The 24148-nt window shown below is 42.0% G+C and overlaps 1 protein-coding gene across 1 annotated transcript in view; it reads left to right on the top strand.

The window, feature by feature from the left end:
- The window catches only part of LOC147684202 (uncharacterized), a gene marked incomplete at its 5' end in the record, with an annotated part of 198799 nt that overhangs the window by 102632 nt on the left and 72019 nt on the right, over positions 1-24148 (top strand). Inside the window, 10 exons of the mRNA XM_086942612.1 lie at positions 2695-2814; positions 6350-6469; positions 18833-18946; positions 20083-20202; positions 20321-20437; positions 20556-20672; positions 20791-20907; positions 21026-21142; positions 21261-21377; positions 21492-21608. Of these exons, the coding sequence (XP_086798738.1) occupies positions 2695-2814; positions 6350-6469; positions 18833-18946; positions 20083-20202; positions 20321-20437; positions 20556-20672; positions 20791-20907; positions 21026-21142; positions 21261-21377; positions 21492-21608 (1176 nt within the window). The remainder of the gene's footprint in view (positions 1-2694; positions 2815-6349; positions 6470-18832; positions 18947-20082; positions 20203-20320; positions 20438-20555; positions 20673-20790; positions 20908-21025; positions 21143-21260; positions 21378-21491; positions 21609-24148) is intronic.

The raw sequence follows: 24148 nt of genomic DNA, 5'->3' as shown, positions 1-24148 counted from the left end.
ATGCTGTTCTGTATGCATAACCGCTTAACCGCAGCAGCAATTTCACCGCAGTGCGGCGGTTCAGTGCAGTGGGCGGGGCCACGACGGCCAACGGACGTGTGCAGCACTATGAAGGTAGTGCGCTCGATGGCCGTTGGCCGACGCCATCAGCGAAGGGGATAAACTAGACTTTTTCTTCGCCAGATGTGTTATGCAGGCCTGACTAGTGGCCATGTTCTATTGAGCTAACTATAAATGCGTCCTACTGCAGATCCCTGAAAGCATATTCCTCTTGGTATAATACGTTTTTAACTAAATGTAGCACATTACTTTTATAAACATTTAATCAACTGCTGTTTGCCTAAGGTGGATATTAATCACTTTCCACATTGTGCTGCTAGAAGAACCATGAATTGCTTTATATTCTGTTTGAAATAACAGTTGAAAAGCTATGATTTTCTCTGGCCTGCCTTACAACGGAAGGGATTTAATTCTGAATTTATTCAAGCAGTCCAGGCTTTCTATATAACACCAGAAGCTGTTATTCGAATATCAGAGCAAACCTCGCAAGCATTTAACATTAGTAGAGGAATAAGGTAGGGCTGTCCCTGCTCCCCACTGCTATTTTCACTATATATTGACCCTTTTTAGATAAACTTGATGGGGCAATTAATATCGATCCTGTAAAATTCAATAATACTAGTTATAAAACATTGGCCTCTGCCGATGACATTGCGATTTTCACCAGCAATCCAAGGCTAGTTTTCCCAGCTGTGGGAATATGAGCAAAACAGTTTGGCGCAATATCTGGTAACAAATTAAATCTGGACAAAACCCAATGCCTACATTCAGATGAATCTCATCAGGCAGGCATCCCAATCATGTCAGAGGCTACCTATCTGGGGGTTAGATTAACAGCTGCAGTGGAACGCATCCCGGAACTTAATATTTTACCTGTCATTCATACTGTTAGTAAATCCTTGGAAAGACTAGATCATCTGCACTCATCACTACATGGCCGCTGCAAAGTAATTAAAATGTCAATTTTTCCAAAATTGTTATACTTTTTCTGAAGAATCCCATTAATATTTCCTACATTTTGTATCACAAAAATTGAAAGGGTTTGTTTTAGATTCTTATGGGGCTATTGGAGGCCCAAAAAAACAATCAAGTGGATGACCCTCCCTAGATTAAGGGGTGGTTGGGGCACACCTAACTTTTTATTATATCACTGGGCTGCGCTATTGCAGCATATGGAAATATTAGTGACTGGCAAAACAGCTAGATCAGACGCTACCAGTCCTTCAATCTATGAGACGCCAGACAAAGGCAAGGGAAAATTCCAGAACCAAGCTACTACAAGAAAACTAAATTTAAAACACATCAATCTGCCTATTCAGTGTGGAAGAAAATTTGAATTAGATTCAAAATACCTAACATCAATGCATACACTCCTCTCTCTGCAACTGGCCTTTTACCAACTATATTTCAGGACAGGATCACAATTAGCTGGGGCAATGCAGGAATGACTGTTTTAGGGGACTTAAGCCATGAAGGCAAACTAACATAATTTATACTTTTACAGGAAAAATGTGGTCTTCCCAGGGAGGATAATTAAAAATGTTTACAAATCCTTAGCTTCTTAGGCCCTAGGCTAAGAAGGGGAATTTGGATCCAATAAGTTTAATTTAACTACTGCGTAGACAACCACGGATTGGGGTAATCTACCAGGCACTATTGGCAGAGTTTCCTGATGACTTAATATCTCAAAATGTTAGCTTGGAGAGCAAGCTAGGGAGAGAGAAGTTTAATCTGGAAACAATGTTAGAACTTGCAAATTGTGCAATCTTGTCTAGTAGCCTGAAAGGGCAGCACTTTATGTCAGTTTTTGATTTATATTACACTCCCGCCAAAACTTCTAAGTGGGCCCACCCCTTGGGAAGCTCATGCAGCAGATGCGGGTTATGGGGTGCCGATACCTTACATATGTTTTTTACATGTTCAGGATTGGGAATTTTTTTTAAGGATATAAGCCAATTTTTAAAATCTGATTCTAGCTACACCTGTAACACTTACTTCTGAGCTGATAATACCTGGGGTTAAAGGGGATGAAGTAGGAGCACTTTGCGGGAGGGTCGAGACTAGCTTTCTATTCATTGCTCTGTCTGTTGTAAGGCTATGTTTAACCTCCCAGTGGATCTCCCCAGACGCTCCTACATTTATCAATTGGAGATCCAGGATGCTTGGGCTATACAACATAGAATCCTCTGTCTATAAAAGGCGGGGACGAAGGAAACAAATATGGGGCCTAAAAATCTGGTCCCCGATTACCAATTGGCTAGAGAAGTCTGTGAAGACAATATCCTTCTTTTTATAATTTGTTTATTTACTTATCTACTGCTCTTGATCCACCCCTCTGATAAAATTATTTCTTTTTTTTCCTACAATGTTAAAAAATGTATAACCAATATTTCCAATTTGATGTTAATATGTGTTGTTGATTTGCAAATGAAGCTGTACTTACTGTGATAATTTACTGCTTGGGTAAAACAAAAAAAATGGAAAGCTATGATTTCCCAGTTTGTATAAACCTATGAAATGCTGTCCCCTATCTGACACTGCACCTCCTGGATTCCATGTCACAGTCACCGCACCCGATACACTTGGCGACTGTCTTGAATGCAACGCTCTGACGGCTTCATTTGTCCTCTTTAGGTAACGGGACATCCTGCGGTGACGTAAATGAGTGTCTGAAGAACACAACATGCCATACCAATGCGACCTGCACTAACACCATTGGAAATTACTCATGCTCCTGTAACCCTGGATTTGAAGGTAACTCAATCGTGGGTTCACTTAAATACTCTATAAGTCGAGTCACAAGTTTTCTTTAACTCATGTCTGGCTGATGGAATCCTAAATTATTTTGTGGTACCCTGGCACCAAGCCTTGTAAAATAGAAATGCAATCATCTGCAAGCCAAGATTCTGTAATACCTAAAGTTTCAGAAGGAATGTCTGACATAATATTGACAGACAGAATATCGACATGCAAAAATATCGGAGCAAAAATATCGTTTTTTTAAATGTATTAATAATAATGTAAAAATATATTTAAATACATATAATTTTACAAGTATTAAATAAAAATATTAAAACAAAATTAAAACTAATACATATACATTTAAAATAAATAAAACACTTTAAAATGTAAAGTAATTTTAATTTTTTTCATCTAATTTATTTGATGAAATGTAATATTTTTTTGTTTTTACCCTGTACACCTGTACCCCAAAAACCCAAAAATGACCCTGAACCCTAAAAATACCCCTTTACCCAAAAACTGAAAACTGACCCTGAACCCTAAAAATACCCCTTTACCCATGAACTGAAAACTGACCCATAACCCTAAAAATACCCCTTTACCCAAAAACTGAACACTGACCCTGAACCCTAAAAATACCCCTTTACCCAAAAACTGAAAACTGACCCTAAACCCTAAAAATACCCCTTTATCCAAAAATTGAAAACTGACCCTGAACCCTAAAAATACCCCTTTACCCATGAACTGAAAACTGACCTAGAACCCTAAAAATACCCCTTTACCCAAAAACTGAAAACTGACCCAGAACCCTAAAAATACCCCTTTACCCAAAAACTGAAAACTGACCCTGAACCCTAAAAATACCCCTTTACCCAAAAACTGAAAACTGACCCTGAACCCTAAAAATACCCCTTTACCCATGAACTGAAAACTGACCCTGAACCCTAAAAATACCCCTGTACCCATGAACTGAAAACTGACCCTGAACCCTAAAAATACCCCTGTACCCAAAATTAATTAATATTATTTAATTACCAATTAATTAATAATTAAGAATAACAATAAAGTAAATATATTAGCACATTTGCTGTAATTAATTTAATTTAATAATTAATATTATTTTGCACAATTAATTATTTAAGAATAACAATAAATTATATATAAAAAAATTACTAGAATTAATGTAATTAAATAATTAATAATAATTAATTACCAACTAATTAATAATTATAAATATGTAAAAAATTATAATAATTAATTAACTAATTAATAGAAATTAATTACCAATTAATTATTAATTAAAATATGTACAAACATATATCAATTAATTAATTATTATTAAATTACTTCCCACCCTTTTCCCCTATAAACCCATAACCCGCTACAGAACATATTTATCAATTAATAAATTAATTAAAAATTAATTCTTAATTAATTAATTAATAATTCCTACTAATTAATAATTAATTTAACATAATTAAATTACTTCCCACCCTATTCCCCTATAAACCGACAACCTGCTACAGTAGTAAAAGACAATATTTAATTAAATAACATTAAAAATAAATAATAAAACATAATAAATACAATATAATATGCACTAAATTTATTTAAAAATTGATATTAGTAACATCAAAGTTATTAATTTTGATATTATTAACATCGATATTTACAACTTCGATATTACTGATATCATACCAATATCGATATTTAGACTGTCGATATTACTTACCTTCGATATTTTTGTATATTGATATTTAAACTTCGATATTTTTGTATATCGATATTTAAAAATCGATATTTTGTCTGTGTACCTTTCAGAAGTGTCATCAATAATTAAATAATTAATTAGGATTTTGTTTTTAACCACAGAGTGAGGGACCCATAGGCCTTCTTTGAGTGTGTTGTGGATTCCCTTCTTATTATTATGAGTTTTGCTGTTATTATTAGGAAAGCGTGAATTTTCTTTGCAGAATTTGAGAAAAAACAAATCCTGTATCTGTGCCAAACACATCATTGGATTCTCTCAGCTGGGAAGCATATTGACTACACGCTACCCAACTCAGGACTCAATCAGGTACATATCGACTTGTCCGTGGTGCACTAGATGTACACATCTGTGCTGTGGGTACCACTTTAGAGACCCACTGAAAGTAGCAACAAAGGAGAAAGTAAGAAGTGAGCTCCGGTATGCCGCACTTCAGGCGGAAGTCACGTACAGTAAAAGTGGGCAACAAAGAAAGACTACCAAATCAAAATAAATAAAATGATAAACTGACATAAAGGATTATAAAAAGAGGCCAAATGACTGAGTGAAACTTATTACAAGGAAATAATTATTTAAAAAGAATAAATACGATTAGCTAAATTATGACAGTTTTAGTGAGGGCCAGGTACCTCTTAGCCAGGCGACAGGGGGACAGGTAAAGAACATTGTGGTGGTCAGTATTCAGGGATACTAAAAGGTTCTGCTCATCAACAAGTGAAATTAGACTCAGGATCTTCAAATGATGCCACCTCACACCTGGTGCAAAGGCTCCCTACTGTGAGCTATGTGAATAAAAATAATTCAGTGCTCTCATGTTGTCTTCGTTGGAATTGAGACTTCTTGTAGTGACAAAGTGAGTGTACTAACAGCCCATGTCACATGAATGAAACATGCATTAACACTGTTGGAAGATACATCAATACCTGTCACCATGGATACCAAGGTAACATCAGAGAGCTCCTCCTCTTCTTTGACTGACATGCTGTTCTGAATGCATAAATTAGACCTTTTCTTCACCAGATGTCTTAGGCCGAGTGCTTAATTTAGGCTGGTGAGCTCCCGTGCTAGGCTCCAGCACTTAATTGTCAGCACTTGTCACAGTGACAGTCCACCACATGGTGGCACTCTCTTTATCCTTTTGAGATAAGCACAAAAACCGTGTTAATTAAGTCAATATACGCTGAAAACAAATACCAGCCACTCATGCCATTTTTATAGCTTTGTGTGGCCTGATATAGTATGAATTGTCACACCTGTAGGATGTCGAAGCTTAGGTGTTATGCTGGTACTGTCATTGGCAGCGCTGGCAGGGTATGGGTGGTGCAGGCGGCAGTGGCTTTCCTAGAATGGCCCTGACTTAACTTTTTACAAATTAAGGCCTGCTAAGGCCTGACCAGTGGCCATGTTCTATTGAGATAATTATAAATATGTGTTACTGCAGCTCCCTGGAAGCATATTCCTCCTGGTGTAATACTTTTCATATTAAATGCAGTACAATATGTTAATGAACATTAATAGACATTTAATCAACTGCTGGTTGCCTCAGTTGGATATTAATCACTGTCCACATGGTGCTGCTAGAAAAAAACATTAATTACTTTATATTCTATTGCAAACAACACTTGGGGAGCTATGACTTTCCAGTCTGTATAAACATATTAAATGCTGCCCCCTATCCGACACTGCACCTTCTGGATACCATGTCACAGTCACCACACCCGATACACCTGGCGACTGTCATGTATGCAACGCTCTAACGGCTTCATTGGTCCTCTCTAGGTAACGGGACATCCTGCAGTGACGTCAATGAGTGTCTGAAGAACACAACATGCCATCTAAATGCGACCTGCACTAACACCATTGGAAATTACTCATGCTCCTGTAACCCTGGATTTGAAGGTAACTCAATCGTGGGTCCACTCAAATACTCTATAAGTCGAGTCACATGTTTTCTATACCTCCTACCTGGGCGATCAAATCCTATATTATTTTGTGGTACCCTGGCACTAGGCCTTCTAATTGCAATCATCTGCAAGCCAAGTGTCTGTAATAAGTAAAGTTTCAGAAGTGTTATCAGTAATTAAATAATTATTTTGGAGTCTGTTTTTAACCGCAGAGTGAGGTTCCCATAGGCCTTCTTTGAGTTTGTTGTGGATTCTTATCTTATTATTTTGAGTTTTGTTGTTTTTATAATGGAAGCTTGAATTTTCTTTGCAAAGGGAAAAGGGGTGACAAAGATTTTCTCTCCAAACGACTTGCTTATTATTTTCTTTGAGAGCAGAATTTGAGAATAATAAATCCTGCATCTGTGCTAAACACTTAATTGCATTCTATCAGCTGGGAGGCATAGTGACTACACTATACCCACCTCAGGACTCAAACAGGTGCATAGGGGCTTGTCTGTGGTGCTCTAGATGTGCATATCTGTGCTGTGATTACCAGTTTATAGACCCATTGATAGCAGCATCAAAGGGGAAAGTGTGGAGAAGTGTGGCTCACTGGTTAGAGCAGGCAGACCCTGAAGCAGAGGTCAGACCCGGGACCAAGGTTCAATTCCCGACGCGGCAGGGTCTTGAGCTCAAATGTCCATGGACTCGATAATTCTCGCTTCGGTGCCTGACCTAATCATGGGTTCACACTCTGCAACTCTGGGCATTAAGCTTGCTTAATCTCCACAACGGCCCCCCCGCGGCGGGATACCTGGCTTTCACCTTGGGGATGCCCTGTAGGGGCTATCTCACAGGGAAAAGCCAGGACGGGTTCCCAAGGCAAGCGCGGAGATACCCCTTCGGGGGTTGATTCTGGCGCTATATAAGAAGTATAATAATAATAATAATAAAGTAAGAAGTGAGCTCTGGTGCGCCGCACTTCAGGCGGAAGTCATGTACAGTAAAAGCGGGCAAGAAAGAAAGACTGTCAAATCAAAATAATTAAAATGATGAGAAAACATAAACAGTTAAAAAACAAGGCTAGACAACTCCATGAAACTTTTTACAGGGAAATAATTTTTAAAAAATAATAGGTACAATTGGGTAAATGATGACAAGTTTAGTGAGGGCCAGGTACCCCTCAGCCAGATGACAGGGGGCAAGGAAAAGAACATCATGGTGGTCAATATTCAGGGATACTTAAATGTTCTGCTCATCAACAAGTGAAATTAGACTCAAGATGTTCAAATAATGTCATCTCACACCTGGTGTTTGGATTTGAAAGAACATTAAATAGAACAAGACAATACATATCATTTCTTGATGTTCTCTTCTTCGTCTTGAAACAATAATTATGACGTTCTTACATGTATGAGTTAATTCTTGTCACATGATCATTTGACAATTGCCCATCAGATACATATGTTTTGACAAAAAAAGAAAAATTGCAAACCGCGTAAGCGAAAATTATTAGAGTGCAGAGGTACAACAAATCTATAAGGACTAGGAAGAGGTTGTTACGCGTTTATGTTTTTATTACCATTGAATTATTGTACATCATGTGATTTTATGTATGTGTATGATCATGTTATTGATCGAAAAACTTGACTGACTACTCTCACAAATAATACCTGCAGCGTGTGCTAGTGCTGGATATGAAAGAGTAACTACTTGAAACCTAGCTCTATCGGCCTTAATGCAAAGCCGATAGTCAGCAATGCTGGTCAGGGCACCACGTAGGGCTGTCAGCCTTTGGCTGCGAAGTGAGGGTTGTAGCACCGGTAGAGGACTCCATCATTTTTACATGTCAGTCGGCATTATGGTCGCAGACTTCTTGTCATGCATTTTTGATTAGGCCTTTCCAGTTATTGTGTCTGCTTGTGACACTAAAGGCTGTGTGTATTATACGAAGGCATACTGCTTATCTCTGCTCATACCCTGGTTAGATGAAATGTGACCATTATGAAACTGCATGTTCGAATGTAGAGGTGCTCCAGTCCCCAGAGAAGCTACTATAATGATGAGCATTTATGAATGTGAGGAAGATTAGTTGTATTGCCCTGCTGTCTGGATGGCTGTGGTATTTCTCAACCTAAGCATCTGTCTCATTCATTTCCTCCTTGTACCAGCAAGAGAGGCATTCTGGGACACCTTGGTATTAAAGGGGAAATTTCCTGTTAACAAAGACTTCAGCCAGAGCACACAACCACTTAGGGCCGGATTGTGTGCCTGGGGGTTAGAGGACTGCCAGACTTGTGGTGACCCGGTAATGGTGGTCTTGCAATCACCACATTATGACTCTAGTGGTCATGCCACGTTTGGACTGCCAACTCCGCCAGGGAACTAAATCAATATGCTTTACTTGACTGCTGGGGTTCCGTCAAGCATATTACGACTTTTATCATTGCCACTGGTTTCTTCTGATTTCACTGAGGTCTTTCCTCAATGAAAGCATGGGTTTGTGAAGAAAGGAAGGGGGTCTGCAGGGCCGCCGTGTGCTTCACGCCTTGTGGATGCACACAGGTGGACACAACATGTGCCCCCTTGTGGGCATGCACAGAAGTTCTAGCACATCATGGAGTTTTCAGTCAATGTTGTGCTGGAACTTCCTTTATTGTTCCCATTGTGGCATCTATTTTATAGGTACTGCTGTGGGAAAGGCAAAGGAAATGCCTGCCAATAACACAAAAAAGTAATTATAGGGGTGGGCGGTCCTCATGCAGTTTTAGTGGTACGGCGGCGGGGCGGTCCTGCCCCCGCACCGTCAAACTCGTAATTTTGCACTTAGTGTGTCCTTTTCAATGGGCAACAAAGAGGGCAAGAAAGGGTTGCCTTAGGGGGGCTCTGGACTTTGGAATAGTGTAAATTACTATTCCAGCTCCAGTGCGTGTATCAGTAGGGAAGGTGTTGGACTTAATATCCAACACTGATGTAACACTGCGTTCCTTAAAGCTAGTCATTGTACCAAATTGTGTGGTAAACGATAATGTCGCTGTCAGGGTAAGAACTGCATTGTAAAAACAGGTCCTGGTTCAGACTGCGTGATAAAGGATGTTTCCCACTGAGGATGGAACCTTAGAATGCCACATTTGGGCCTGACACCAGCGAGTGGATTGGGGTGCCTCCTGGACACTCCCTACAGAATGGGGTAAAGGTTCCAGGGGCTGCTCTACCCTATTCTGCAGTAGTTCTTGTTTGGCTTACTGTAAGCATGCCCACAAAGACAAGGCCAGAGCAATTTCAAGTTGTTGAAAGTTTTCAGGCACACCAAACATGGGCTCCGAGGTCTGTGGGTGTAGGGGAGTGCACTATGGTAATCAACAGTTTACCTCCCATTTGTCAAACTGAACTTAAGCAGTTAAAATAAGTAGCTCTCTATATAGTAATGTCAGTCTAATGCAGCAGGCCCTGCATGTCTCCATTCTGTCACCAGTACAGTGCAATTTATATTTGCTTCTATTTGGAGAGTTCTTCAGGAACACTAGGATACGTTATTATCAATCTGCTGATAACATCCAGTTCTGTAGTAGGGGATCTCTGTGTATAGTCATAATCTAGTGAATAGTCCCGCCCATGTGCGTGGACCCCGGCAATCAAAAATAATCTCTTAAGTTGTCAAATCATGCAGACACTGAAAGACACTTAAGAGAGAATTTAAAGACAAATAATGCAGCCTATATCCACAGGCTACACTGTCCAGTACTTCAACTAGAAATTCCACCAAACAACACCACACACAACACAGCCTGCAGTTTCTACCATAGAGAAACTTGCCTCCACCAGTAAAAGACTCTGGAATGATAGAGAGGAAGGCATGGACAGACAAGCCCCATAGGCTGCCATTATGTAGCTTAAATAGGATACTGTGCCTTTAAGAGAACTTTCCAGAACTTTCTCCCAGTATCCCAAAATGCATAGCAGGTCCCTCTTACTTTCAGTTCTTTTTTCCAGCTCCTGCTAACAGGACCCTGGCATTGAGCTCTCCCTTGTTCCAAGGGTTTATTGGATTTTTTGTCACTTTTTTGTATAAAAGTGTTTGAGTATATCTTTCTTGGTGCTTCTCTTCTCCCCTGCGTGTTGGTTCAGGCTTTTTAGGACTAAAATGCCTGGTCTTTTCAACAAGTGCCCAGCATGTGGAAGGAAGAAGGCCAAGAGTGATCCACACAACGTCTGCATCGTCTGTCTCCCTGACACACATGTCCCTGAAGACTGTGACATCTGCTAGCAATTTTCAGCAAGGACCCTGAGGGACAGGCTGAAGATTAGGCTTCAAGGCTTTGAAGAGAGACGACTGCAGGCTGCAGGTGGGTCTGGGCAGGCTAGGAAGGTTCCCTCTGCCTCTGCTGAGGCCTCTGGTGGGCTCCCCAGAGGCAGGAAGGCCAGCAAACGGTCCCGGTCTCCGTCGGCGTCGGTTGCATCGACGACGACATCGAGAGGGATGACGACGGTGTGTTCCCCATCTCCCCGGGGCTCCGGGTCGAGACGGCGTGAAGATTCGACGTCGAAGGGCCTGGATAGGCCGCCGTCAAAACCACCGTTGACGGCATCTTCATCGTCATCGTCGACGTCGGAGTCGATCTATCGACGTCGAAGACGGAGCGACAAGCATCGGCGCTCGCCGTCGAGGCGACACCGCTGATCGCCGTCGAGACAACGGTCGACGTCGAGGGGCTCCTCGACGTCGAGGACCTCGAGAAGGAGGAATCGACTCTCGTCGTCGAGAACGGCACGGTCGACGTCGCGGAGGCGGCCTACGACGTCAAGAAAGAAGAGGTCGACGTCGCGGAGGCAGCGTTCGACGTCGTGGAGGAAGAGATCGACGTCGCGGAGGCGGCGCTCGACGCCAGAGTCGCGGAGGTGACATTCGACGCCGGAAAAGCGACACTCAGCGTCGAGAAGGAATAGATCGGCGTCTAGGAGTCGCTCCACCTCTCCTAAGAGGCGCAAGAGGAGTTCTGGTGCCAGAAGTCAGGCTGGATCTAGTGGAGGACGCAATAGGAAGCGATCGCCTGCTGAAGGGGCAGGATCTCAGCACCCTTCGCCGAAGGAGTCACCGGGCTCGGTGTACTCGGTGGTATACACACCAACTTGGCCTAGGTCGCCACCTCCGCCTGTACCTAAGGAGGACCCTCCCACCAACCCTCCACTTCCGCCAGGCCGACCACTACCACCGCTTCCACCGCATGGGCCAGCCCCTCGGTCGGTGATACCTCCGGTCCCTCCGCCGAGGTCCACGTCATTACCTCCTCTGCCGACACCTCCTAAGGGGACACCGAAGCCTAGACCCCAGGAGGAACCGAGGAAGACTCCTCCACGGAAACCTGTGGAGTGGCCACGGGCTGGCAGATCACGCTCTCGCTCTAGGAGGAAGTTACGATCGCGCCACAGATTGCCCACGCGGTCGAGACACCGCCATAGGAGGCACAGATCTCGCTCTCGCACGAGGTCCTCAGGGACCAGGGACTACTCTCCGACCTTGTCGGGATCACCGGACACGAGGGTGTCTCCGATTGATGACCTGGTGGCGTTCCATGATTTTCTTTTGAGAGGCGCTGCAAAATTGAGCATATGTTTGACGGTGCCTACGCCTAAGACATCAGTCATTTTCGAGACACTGCACCAGAAACACCTGTCTCGTCCACTGCTGCCTCTGGTGCCGGGCCTGGAGGAACCGGCCATGGACCTTTTCCTCACCCCTGCGGTGACGAAGGCGGCTCCATTGAGATTGCTGAAAAAGTACTGGGCTCCCGATTCGGACCCGGCCTTTCTAAGGGCGAAACCTCCTCCGGATTCTGTAATTGTGACGGCGGCCCGCAAACAACATGCCACCACCTCGTCATCCACGGTTCCCCCGGATAAAGAGTGTAGATGGATGGATTCAGCTGGAAGGAAAGTATGTGGAACATCGACGACCTCTATGAAGGCTGCGAGTGCCACAGCTTTGTTGGGACGCTATGACCGCGCCCTCTGGGACTCCCTCCAGCAGTTTGCGGAACACTTGCCTTGTGAGAAGCGGGAGGACTTCCAGGAAGTGCTGAATGAAGGGATGCTGGTAGCGAATCAGATTATCAGCGCTGCAGCAGTCTCATCCCTATTAGCGGCACATGGTTTTTGCCATGGAGTTAACCAGCGACGTCACGCCTGGCTCCGCCTTACGTCACTAAAACCGGACGCACAGCAAAGGGTAGCCAACCTTCCATTCTCTGGCGAGACCCTTTTCGGGAAACATGCGGATGACGAAATGGCCCGCATGAAGGCGGAGGCTGAAATGCTCACGGCTGTGGGCCTGGAAAAGCCCAAGGAAGCGAAGAAATCGTACCGCCCATTCCAACGGCGGTTCGGTGGGCAGGGCAGAGGACGTGGCCAACCTTTGGGACAGTCACAGCAACATCAACAATTCCGTAAGCCGTTCCAGAAACGCCAGAATGGCAGAGGAGGCCAACAATCGGCTCCAGCGACCAAAGGCCCGGCCGGGTCTAGGCCCTGAGCACTTACTTCCCCCGGATCTGTTACCCACTCCGGTAGGGGGAAGCATTCAATTTTTTCTGGCAGAGTGGAGAAAAATTACTCAGGACAAGTGGGTGCTTAATATTGTTTGCAATGGATACAGTCTTCGGTTCACCAGCCCGCCTCCAGCAATTCCACCGGTCAGCTCGCAGTTTCAGCTGCGCGAGCTTCAGGCGGAGGCAGATATCCTGTTAAGGAAAAGGGCAATAGAAGACGTACCTCTGTCTCAGAGAGGAAGAGGTCTGTACTCCCGGTTCTTCCTGGTTCGCAAGAAGGACAAGAACGAGTTCAGGCCCATTCAGGACTTGCGACAGGCAAACAGATGGATTCGCAGCGAAAAGTTTTGCATGCTGTCGTTGCATCAGATTTATCCTCAGTTGCAACAGAGAGACTCGCTATGTGCTATAGACCTACAGGATGCGTACTTCCATGTGCCCATTGCACACAAACACAGGAAGTTCCTGCGGTTCCAAGTCGGCGCCAATCATTATCAATACACAGTACTCCCATTCGGACTAAAGTCTGCGCCGAGAACATTCTCGAAGTGCATGGCGGTGGTAGCAGCACACCTACGGAAGAACAAGGTGTTTGTCTACCCGTACCTGGATGATTGGTTGATCAAGGCATCCTCCTTCTCGGAAGCGCGAGCACACTTCCAGAAGACGTGCGTTCTCTTGAACAAGCTGGGGTTGCACATCAACATGTCCAAGTCTGTCCCCACTCCGGTCCAATGCATACAGTACTTGGGAGCCTCCATCAATACTCTGTCAGCAAGCGTGTCTCCTTCGGAACAGCAACAATTATCTCTCCTTCGGAAGGCTCAGGCTCTTATGACAACTCCATCTACAACAGTGAGGACGGTGTCTTCTCTACTGCGATCGATGGCCTCTTGTATCTTCCTGACGCCACACGCACGGCTTCACATGAGACCGCTGCAGGAGTGCTTGGAAGACCAGTGGGATCAGAGGAAAGGATCTTGGGACGACAAGATACGACTGCATCTGCATGCTCTTCAGTCTCTGAAGTGGTGGTGTTCAGCGGAGAATCTCCTCAGAGGGGTTCCCTTGCACAAGGACATTCCCACGCAGACTGTCGTGTTGGATGCTTCTCTCCTGGGGTGGGGAGCGCACTCCGGAAACCTACAGATTCAAGGAACGTTGCCCCCGATGGAGGCCACGTATCACATCAATTTCCTGGAACTCAGAGCTGTTCACTTGGCACTGAAGGCCTTTCCTCCGTCCTTCCAGACCAACTCTCTGCTTGTACAGGAGGACAATACCACCACGATGTATTACCTCAACAAGCAGGGGGGCTCGAGATCACGCACTCTGTCGCAGGAGGCACAGGCGATCTGGCACTGGCTCCTAGCCAGAGGACTGACGATAACGGCTACCCATCTGCCAGGTGTGCAGAATGTTCAGGCAGACGCACTGAGCAGACTGGTTCAGGAAAACCACAAATGGGTCAATGAAGTACTAGGAGAAGTCTTCGCAAGGTGGGGAATTCCAGACGTAGATCTCTTCGCCACCGCCGAAAACAGCAAATGCCGAGACTTCGCCTCCAGGTACTACCAACAGGGCACGCTGGGGAATGCGTTATGGATCAACTGGTCGAACAGCTTTCTGTACGCTTTTCCTCCCATTCCCCTGATTCCGGCGGTGCTCATCAAGCTGGCCCGGTCCAGGGCTCGGATGATACTCATTGCCCCGGAATGGCCCAGACAGTGGTGGTTCACGGACCTGCTTCACCGGTCTCTCCTTCCTCACATTCGGCTGCCGTGCAGGCCGGACCTTCTCACTAAGTTCGGGGGACAGATGTTACACCCCCACCTCCCGTCTTTGATTTTGGTGGCATGGCTCCTGAGATAGTGCAATATGGCCATCTGAATCTGCCCGAGGATTGCATGGACATACTGAAGGAGTCTAAGAGACCTTCCACTCGGACTTCCTATGCTTACAAGTGGAAGAGGTTCTGTATCTGGTGCCAGTCTAAGAACCATGACCCGACGAAGTGCAAGGAAGATATCATCCTTCCTTACCTTCTACATTTGGCGCAGTCTGGACTTAATGTTCATTCCATTAAGGTTCATCTTGCTGCATTGACTGCCTACAGGAAATGCCCTTCACAGACTTCCTTCTTCCAGATCCCTGTGATCAAAGATTTTCTGGAAGGCTTGAAGAAAGTATTCCCTCCTGTCAGGCTTCCTTCCCCTTCATGGGAACTGAATGTGGTGCTGTCCAGGTTGATGAAGGAGCCTTTTGAACCTATTCATAAGGCTTCGTTGCAGCACCTGTCCTGGAAGGCGGCGTTCCTCGTGGCCATTACATCGGCCCGCAGGGTGAGTGAAATTCAGGCGTTGTGTTGCCAAGAACCTTATACTGTATTTCATGCTGCTAAGGTTGTTACGCGTACTCACCCTAAATTTCTTCCCAAGGTTATTTCTGATTTTCATGTCAACCAGACCATAACTTTGCCTACGTTTTTTCAGAATCCTTCATCTCCAGCAGAAAGGTCTCTCCATTCCCTGGATGTTAGGAGGGTGTTGAAATGTTATCTGGATAAAACCAAAGATATTCGTAGGTCTGACCAGTTGTTTATCAATTATGGATCAGTCAGGACGGGTCTTGTTACCTCTAAGCAGTCCATTTCTAGGTGGATTGTGTCTTGCATACAATTGTGTTACCAAAAAGCTAATAAGACCTTAGGAGGTAAGCCTAAGGCTCATTCCACCAGGGGCAAAGCTGCCACGACAGCCTTCCTCCGTAACGTGCCGATTGCTGAAATCTGCAAAGCAGCCACTTGGAAGTCGGTTCATACCTTTGTTAAGCATTACTGTCTGGACACTGATGCCAGGGCAGAGGCTCAGGTTGGACAGGCTTTGCTGCGGAATATGTTCGCACAATAGTGGTGTTAATTTCTTTCTCCATCGCCGCTTTGGTGTGGGGATGGGCTTGCCATTCTATTCACTAGATTATGACTATACACAGAGATCCCCTACTACAGAAGGAGTAGTTTCTGTCCTGTAACTCCAGTTCTGTAGTAGGGGTATCTCTGTTATAGTCATAAGCGCCCGCCCTCCTCCCCGGTGGAGATAATTCTTCATGTAAGGAATGCTACAGGTCTGGCGTGCTACGCCTTCAAAAAGAACTGAAAGTAAGAGGGACCTGCTATGCATTCTGGGATACTGGGAGAAAGTTCTGGAAAGTTCTCTTAAAGGCACTGTATCCTATTTAAGCCACATAATGGCAGCCTATGGGGCTTGTCTGTCCATGCCTTCCTCTCTATCATTCCAGAGTCTTTTACTGGTGGAGGCAAGTTTCTCTATGGTAGAAACTGCAGGCTGTGTTGTGTGTGGTGTTGTTTGGTGGAATTTCTAGTTGAAGTACTGGACAGTGTAGCCTGTGGATATAGGCTGCATTATTTGTCTTTAAATTCTCTCTTAAGTGTCTTGCAGTGTCTGCATGATTTGACAACTTAAGAGATTATTTTTGATTGCTGGGGTCCACGCACATGGGCAGGACTATTCACTAGATTATGAATATAACAGAGATACTCCTACTACAGAACTGGAGTTACAGGACAGAAACTACTCCATCTCTTTTAAGATTTCATCCCTGAATGTCATTTCACCCAGGATAATGTTCAAAGATGAATGTCTAATTATCACCTAGAACTCAACCCATCAAGATGGAGTTTTTGTGCAGCTACCTGAATCACTCCAACTAGCCTGTCCAGCTGCAGATCAACTCCTTCACCCTCCTGGGTTGTAAACCATATATTGTGGGTACTTCTACACGTCTAGTTTTCACCCTTGACAACAGACTTTACCTACAAAGACAAATCTCTGCTATAGTCAAGAGCACAAGTCAGCATCTTGGGTAATGTTGTTTTTTTTGGTAGTTTATTTCCGAAAAAAAAAAACATAATGGCCTGAGTTTGCGAGCATGTTCTTTCTAGATTGGATTATGCAAATCTGCTTTGCACCAGTCTACCAAATTTTCATCCAACCCCACTTAGAGCTGTGCTGCACGCAGCAGCTCATTTCACTTCACAATGCAAGAAATTTGACAACATTTCTCCTGTAACAAGCATCATTTAAGAGAGATTGCATCACCCATAAAGTTGTACATTTGTCTGCACCCTCATTTTTGTCTGAGAATTTAAAAATCTCTGGTAGGCAAAGAGGATTGCGAAATGCTGAATTCAACACTCCTTATCACTTGTTTTTCAACCTTCAAAAAAAGAGATTAAAATCCTTTTTTTTTAAGTTCAAAATAAGCTTTATTGAAAGTTTTGAAAAAGTCATATAAACAATTGAAATACACAAATGCATGAAATTGATACAAAAAGAATAAATGAAACACATGAGAACGAGAATCAAAAATCAAAAATAGATAAGAAAAAACAATTCATATGAGATAAATACAAAAAGAAAAATACCAGCTAGGAGATAAAGAGTAATACATTACTTTGAAATATAATAATACACTTTGAAATATGATAATAAACAACATAGCAATTTTATGAATATTATGAAAAAGAAAAAAAGATAATACAATAAGAGGAACTCAAGGAGGTTTAGCAACTTCTTGTTGAATGGGAGATTTAGGCAGAGAACGAAGGGCACAAGAATCAAAAAATGAAGTAACCGGATCCCATAACTGCTTTCGTTTTGGTGCTAAAACAGGTGGATAAACATATGTTGTATCTAATCTATGATTATGGCACGCAGCATACCACCAAGCCTGATAAGAGAGTTTAGTGGAATCTTTCCAAGCTTTGGTAATTTGCTGAAAAGCTACTGCAAGAAGTAAGTCAATTATTTTTATATCGAGATTGTAAGGATTCCAGATAGATGAAATACTACCTAAAAAATAAGGGATATATGAAACGGATGTGTAGTGGAGAAGATTTTGTTAAATTGAGACCAAAAAAAGATTAAAATCCTAATGTTCCAAAGACACTTGAGTCTGGGTAATGTATGTACTCTTGTAATATTGAACCCATATTGTCTAACCACAGATTGGCCTTGTCAGATATCTCCCATCTTGCTATTTCAACATTATCACCCCCTATGTATGCTTCCAGCTACCTCTTTACTTTAAAAAAATTAATTTCTTGATTGCACATTTTGACTCTTTATAGTTCTGATTGACTTACTTTTTTCACCTTATGACTATTTCCTTCTGTTTTCTCTACATTTTGTGTTCTTTTTTTCTGCCTCTGTGTACCACCATTGGGTGATTTGTACCCCAATTTCATGTTTAATGAGTTTGTTTATTAATATATGAAATTTAGTATTGATCCTTTGAGAAATGCTTTAATGCCATTGGGCCAGATTTGTGACACCTACAACTGCATAAAAATACACTACACTGTGATTTTACTGCCCTTACCTGAAATACCCATTGAATGCTGTAACATTGTCTACTCTAAACAAATTGCCCTACATGTGTATCGTAACCATGACACCGACTCCTGAAGCGTCACGAAGGTAGGTATAGGTATATTATTATACAATTTGCTGTAAGGACATTTCAGAGTCTTATAGACAAATATATATTTTGTTCATTTTTTTCTCTAATGCTTCGTATAAATACTTATTGGGGTGAGGATAACTTTGTAGATTGATATTGTGACGGCAAATATGAGGGTCGAAACGCCTTCAGCTCTCCATTCTTTGAGTGCTATTTCCTCCTCTGTCCTAGTGTCACATTCTAATTCTTCATGATAAAAGATGTGTGCTACTTGAATGCTATCTGCAGATGCAGAATGCTCCAACTAAGATTAAAACCCATGAATAGTTTGAATCTTTTTTTTGTCTCAGGCAATGGAACCTTCTGTGATCTAGATGAGTGTCTCAGAAGCCCCTGCTCATCAAATGCAACATGTACGAACACCATTGGAAGCTTCACATGCACCTGCAAACCGGGATTTACTGGTAAATATAGGTTTCAATTTTCTTCCAATCTGTCCTCTTCACGTCCACACATGAATTAGTGCTGCACGTTCTTCTCTCATCCTTTGAGTGAAATGTCCAGTTGATGCAAATGAGGGGTCATTAGAAATTGGTGTTACTAGTACCATTCTGTAAGACTTATGGTACTACTGCCCCAAGTAGAGGTGAAGGGGCTACTGAGATTCTGCCAGTTGAAGTAATGCCATTATCACCTTGGGTCCATTAGTAGAAGGACCCCTGTGCCATAGTGGTGGTCCTCTCATTCTGTACTGAGCTGGGTGGCTGTCTCCTTTATAAAAGGAGAACAAAAACAAGAAAATAAGTGCAGGTGCAAAACATCTTTGCTTAAGTGGCCATCCCAGTAATTATTTTCCTTGGCCCTTTCCATTTTTCAAAACAATTCTGTAATTCTTCTCCAAGCTTTCCTATCAAATTATAATGACAATTGACACATATTTGTTGTTGCTTAATATGATCTGACAAAGGCCAAGGACTGGATAAGGAAGCATGTCGTAAGAACACTCTTCCCACATGGTGACAGATATTATCAAGGTCCATATGATGTAAATGAGCAGCCATTTGGAGTTTGGTGGAACCACTTCCTTCAGTCTTAACTCGAGAACTCCTAGTTGTGCTGTCAAGAACACACATCTACTTTCTTTGTGTATATTTCTTTGAAAGTTTGGTTTATATCTAACTCTGTTTGCAGTATGCGCAATGCATGAGGCATTAGTTACATGAAAACAAAAATGCAGGAACACATCTGGGAAAAGAAAGAGACTGAGAAAATCTACACATGTACCCTGCTGTTTTTCCTAGAACATCAACTAAACCAGTGCTTTCTTCCTTTATCAGGGCTTACTTCACACATGCTCATGTAACCTTGGATAGCTAGGTCACTCAAGCATGGGTCTTACATATTGAGTATGGAATGCTGCACTACATCCACAGTATACACTTAGGGTCTTAATTACAAGCCCCCTGCGCCACCGGTTCATCTCTTTTAATATGGGAAAATGTGACATACTGACTGCGAAAAGGAGCTTGTAAATACGCCCCACAGTGATTAGCCTAAAGCCACTTCTCTGGTCTCTGAATACTTTGTTCCATCTTTTTAGGTAATGGAACATCTTGCAGTGATGTAGATGAGTGTGCGCTGAACAGCACATGCCACAAATACGCGACCTGCAACAACACTATTGGAAGTTACACATGCACCTGTAACTCAGGATACCAAGGTAACTCAAGCGAGGGACTTCTTAAATATTCTATAAGTTATGTCACATTTAATCCGCAGGATACATACAATGACTAGTATATACCCACTCCCCAGAATATTTTATTGATTCCCTTTAGGTAACGGGACATTTTGCAGTGATGTAAATGAGTGTTTGACCAACCCATGCCACAAAGATGCGACCTGCGCTAACACCGTTGGAAGTTACACTTGCACCTGTAATGCTGGATACCAAGGTAACTCAATTGAGGTTCTACTCAAATACTCTGAAAGTCATGTTACACTCCATACACAGGATACATACAATGGCTGGTATATAGCCACTCTCCTGAATGTTTTATTGATCCTCTTTAGGTAATGGAACATTTTGCAGTGATATAAATGAGTGTTTGACCAGCCCCTGCCACATACATGCCACCTGCAACAACACTATTGGAAGTTACACATGCGCCTGTAATTCAGGATACCAAGGTAACTCAAGCGAGGGTCTTCTTAAATATTCTATAAGTTATGTCACATTTAATCTGCAGGATACATACAATGACTAGTATATACCCACTCCCCTGAATACTTTATTGCTTCCCTTTAGGTAACAGTACATTTTGCAGTGATGTAAATGAGTGTTTGACCAACCCATGCCACAAAAATGCGACCTGCGCTAACACCGATGGAAGTTACACTTGCACCTGTAACCCTGGATACCAAGGTAACTCAAGTGAGGTTCTACTCAAATACTCTGAAAGTCATGTTACACTCCATACACAGGATACATACAATGGCTGGTATATAGCCACTCTCCTGAATGTTTTATTGATCCTCTTTAGGTAATGGAACATTTTGCAGTGATATAAATGAGTGTTTGACCAGCCCCTGCCACATAAATGCCTCCTGCAACAACACTATTGGAAGTTATACTTGCACCTGTAACTCAGGATACCAAGGTAACTCAAGCGAGGGTCTTCCTAAATATTCTATAAGTTATGTCACATTTAGTCCGCAGGATACACACAATAAAAAGTATATACCCACTCCCCTGAATACTTTATTGCTTCCCTTTAGGTAACGGGACATTTTGCAGTGATATAAATGAGTGTTTGACCAGCCCCTGCCACATAAATGCCACATGCTCTAACACCGTTGGAAGTTACACTTGCACTTGTAAAACCGGATTCCAAGGTAACTCAGCATGGTTCTTAAATGCTCTCTAACTCACGTAATACATCACCCACATATTACGTTTAGAAACTCACATATGTCCACTCCTCTGATTGCTTTGTTGACCTTCTTTAGGTAATGGGACATTTTGCATTGACATAGATGAGTGCTCGAAGAGCCCATGCCATAAGGATGCGACTTGTACTAACTCCATTGGAAGTTACTCTTGCACCTGTAACTCTGGATACCAAGGTAAGCCCAATGCAGTTCTCCTCCTCCTTTACTCATATTTTGCACTCTCACTATAGAAGAGGTTCTTCTTCAGGAGCTGTTGGCCTACTCAAGACCATCTCCTGATGATCAAGACAACAATTAATTTGACTCCAGCTTCTTGTAAGCATATTGCTCTTGGCACTACTTTTAAAAGGTGATATTCTGTGGCAAATGATTAAGACAGACATTCACACATCTGCTGTTTGCTGCAGCTGAAAATGATTTGTGGACCACCCAGTGTGACTAGAAAAGTAATTGTAAACACAATGGTACGGATTCGCAAAGAGTTTTCTATAGCTAATTACTTACTCCCGGATTAAAGGAGTAAGAGACAGATGTAAAAACTTTGCCTTCGCATATGAGCCGCTTTGCAGAATCAGGTTATTTACAAACCCAAAAATGCCTTTGACTATGTACAAAGCTGAAATTGCGACTTGATAAGCTGTTACAGGATCGCAATCTGGGTTTGCAAATCAGTATTTGAAAGGGGCGTGTTTGGGGTATTGCTTCCTAATACAGATTTGCATTGGTATGCACAAATGTTTTGCGAAATATGGTCACAAAACCTTTGCATTTTACCATCAACTTGGAGTTGGTGGTAACCCATTCGCAAATAGGAAGGGGTCCTAAAGGGAACCCTTCCCTCTAGAGATTGGGTGAATCAACATTTTTTAATAGCAGGCAGTGCATCCTGCTTTCCTTTAAGGAAAATGGCTGCATTAAAAAAAAATATATACATATATGTATATATATATATATATATATATATATATATATATATATATATATATATATATATATGGATGTGTGTGTGTATATATACATATATATATATATATATATATATATATATATATATATATATATATATATATATATATATATATATATATATATATATATATATATACATATATACATATATATATATATCCTAGCACATTCTGAAAAACGGCATTCTCGGATCACAGAATGACGAACCACCAGGCAGCAAATAAGTATTTCAGGATGATTTATTAACTCTTCACACGGTCTTCTTCCGGCATGACGCGTTTCGGTTACCAGGTAACCTTGTTCACATTGCGACAATGCAGTATGCTTCCTCAATAAATACTTAATTTTTCATTCATTATCACCACGTGGTGCATAAAAAGTGAAGACACACTTTTGCTGACAATCTATACATTCACATGAAAATGCAATGTTACATTTCTATCAACCTGTCTGTGCAATCGGTTTCAATCCATTTTACAGTCACTTCATATATTTATGCATAAATGCATTATTTATAACTGTGCAACATTATGCCATCAAGAATAATAAATAATAAATATGTGTAAAATTATTGCATTTACATCATTTTTTAAAAAAATGGTTAAAACCAAATTGTTTTTGTGCAATATCACGCATTGGTTATGTTAAACTCATAAAAGTATAAAACTCTAGAGTTAAAACAAGATAACGGCATTAATGCCTATAAAAGCAATTTTTGTGCAAATTACGCAATTTACAGTGCAAAAAAAGAAGAGCAAACAACCTTACTGCATATGTGCAAATCTAGCAAAAAGTGACTGTTCTTTTTATTAAATAACCGATAATTTGTTGTTTTTGTACTATACTTGCATTTTATAAATTGTCCTAGGATCTGGTTAAAAGTCCAATCTTTGGACAAGAAACCAACCTAGTTTATTATACATGATAATATTATGGTCAGAAAAAAGTGCCTTGTGCAAAAAGTGAAAAAATAAGTGATAATTAAAAACCAGGAATGAGAGATCTTCTGCTATATAGCATTTGCATTTATACTTCATTATTTGTGATTCATCTTTATATTTTATAAGTATGTGTGCATGTCCTCTGTGTTATTTAATCCATTTGGAGCCTTGCTGTTAAGATTTAATATATATTTTGTCTCCAACTGCCTTAGCAACTTTTCCCTGTCGCCGCCTCTTTTAGGTACCGGTACCGAGTCCATGACATAATAAGTCAAACAATTAATGTTTTTTTCATGTATCGCTTTAAAATGTCTGGCTACCGGATAGGCGGGATCGCTGTTGATAATAGCTCTTATATGTTGTAAGATTCTCATGTGCAATGGTTTTATGGTACTTCCCACGTACCTAAGTCCACAAGTGCACGTGAGTATATATACAGCAAATTCTGTTCGACAGTCAAAGGTGTCCTTAATGCTCTGTTCATTTTTACTGAAAGGTGTGCTATACTTCGTAGTGTTTACACCAAAGTTGCATGCCCGGCAGGTTGAGCATTTGTAGAAACCCTGTTTAGTTGGTAACCACATAGTAGCAGGAGCCCCTGCTACTGTGGGTTGTGCTACATAAGTGGCCATGTTCTTGCATTTTCTAAAAGTTACCTGGGGTTTCTCCGGAGGTCCTCTTTTAAAATGCTATCCGTTAAAACAATTGGCCAGTTTCTATTCAGTATAGCTCATATCTTGCGTTCCTGCCTCCTGAATGTTGTAATCAGCCTTGGCGTCTCATCCTTGTTTACAATATCATTTG

Source organism: Lissotriton vulgaris, chromosome 11 (assembly GCF_964263255.1).
Source record: "Lissotriton vulgaris chromosome 11, aLisVul1.2, whole genome shotgun sequence".
Lineage (NCBI taxonomy): Eukaryota > Metazoa > Chordata > Amphibia > Caudata > Salamandridae > Lissotriton > Lissotriton vulgaris.
The sequence above is the reverse complement of the archived record's forward strand: the minus strand, read 5'-3'. Positions and strand labels throughout refer to the sequence as shown.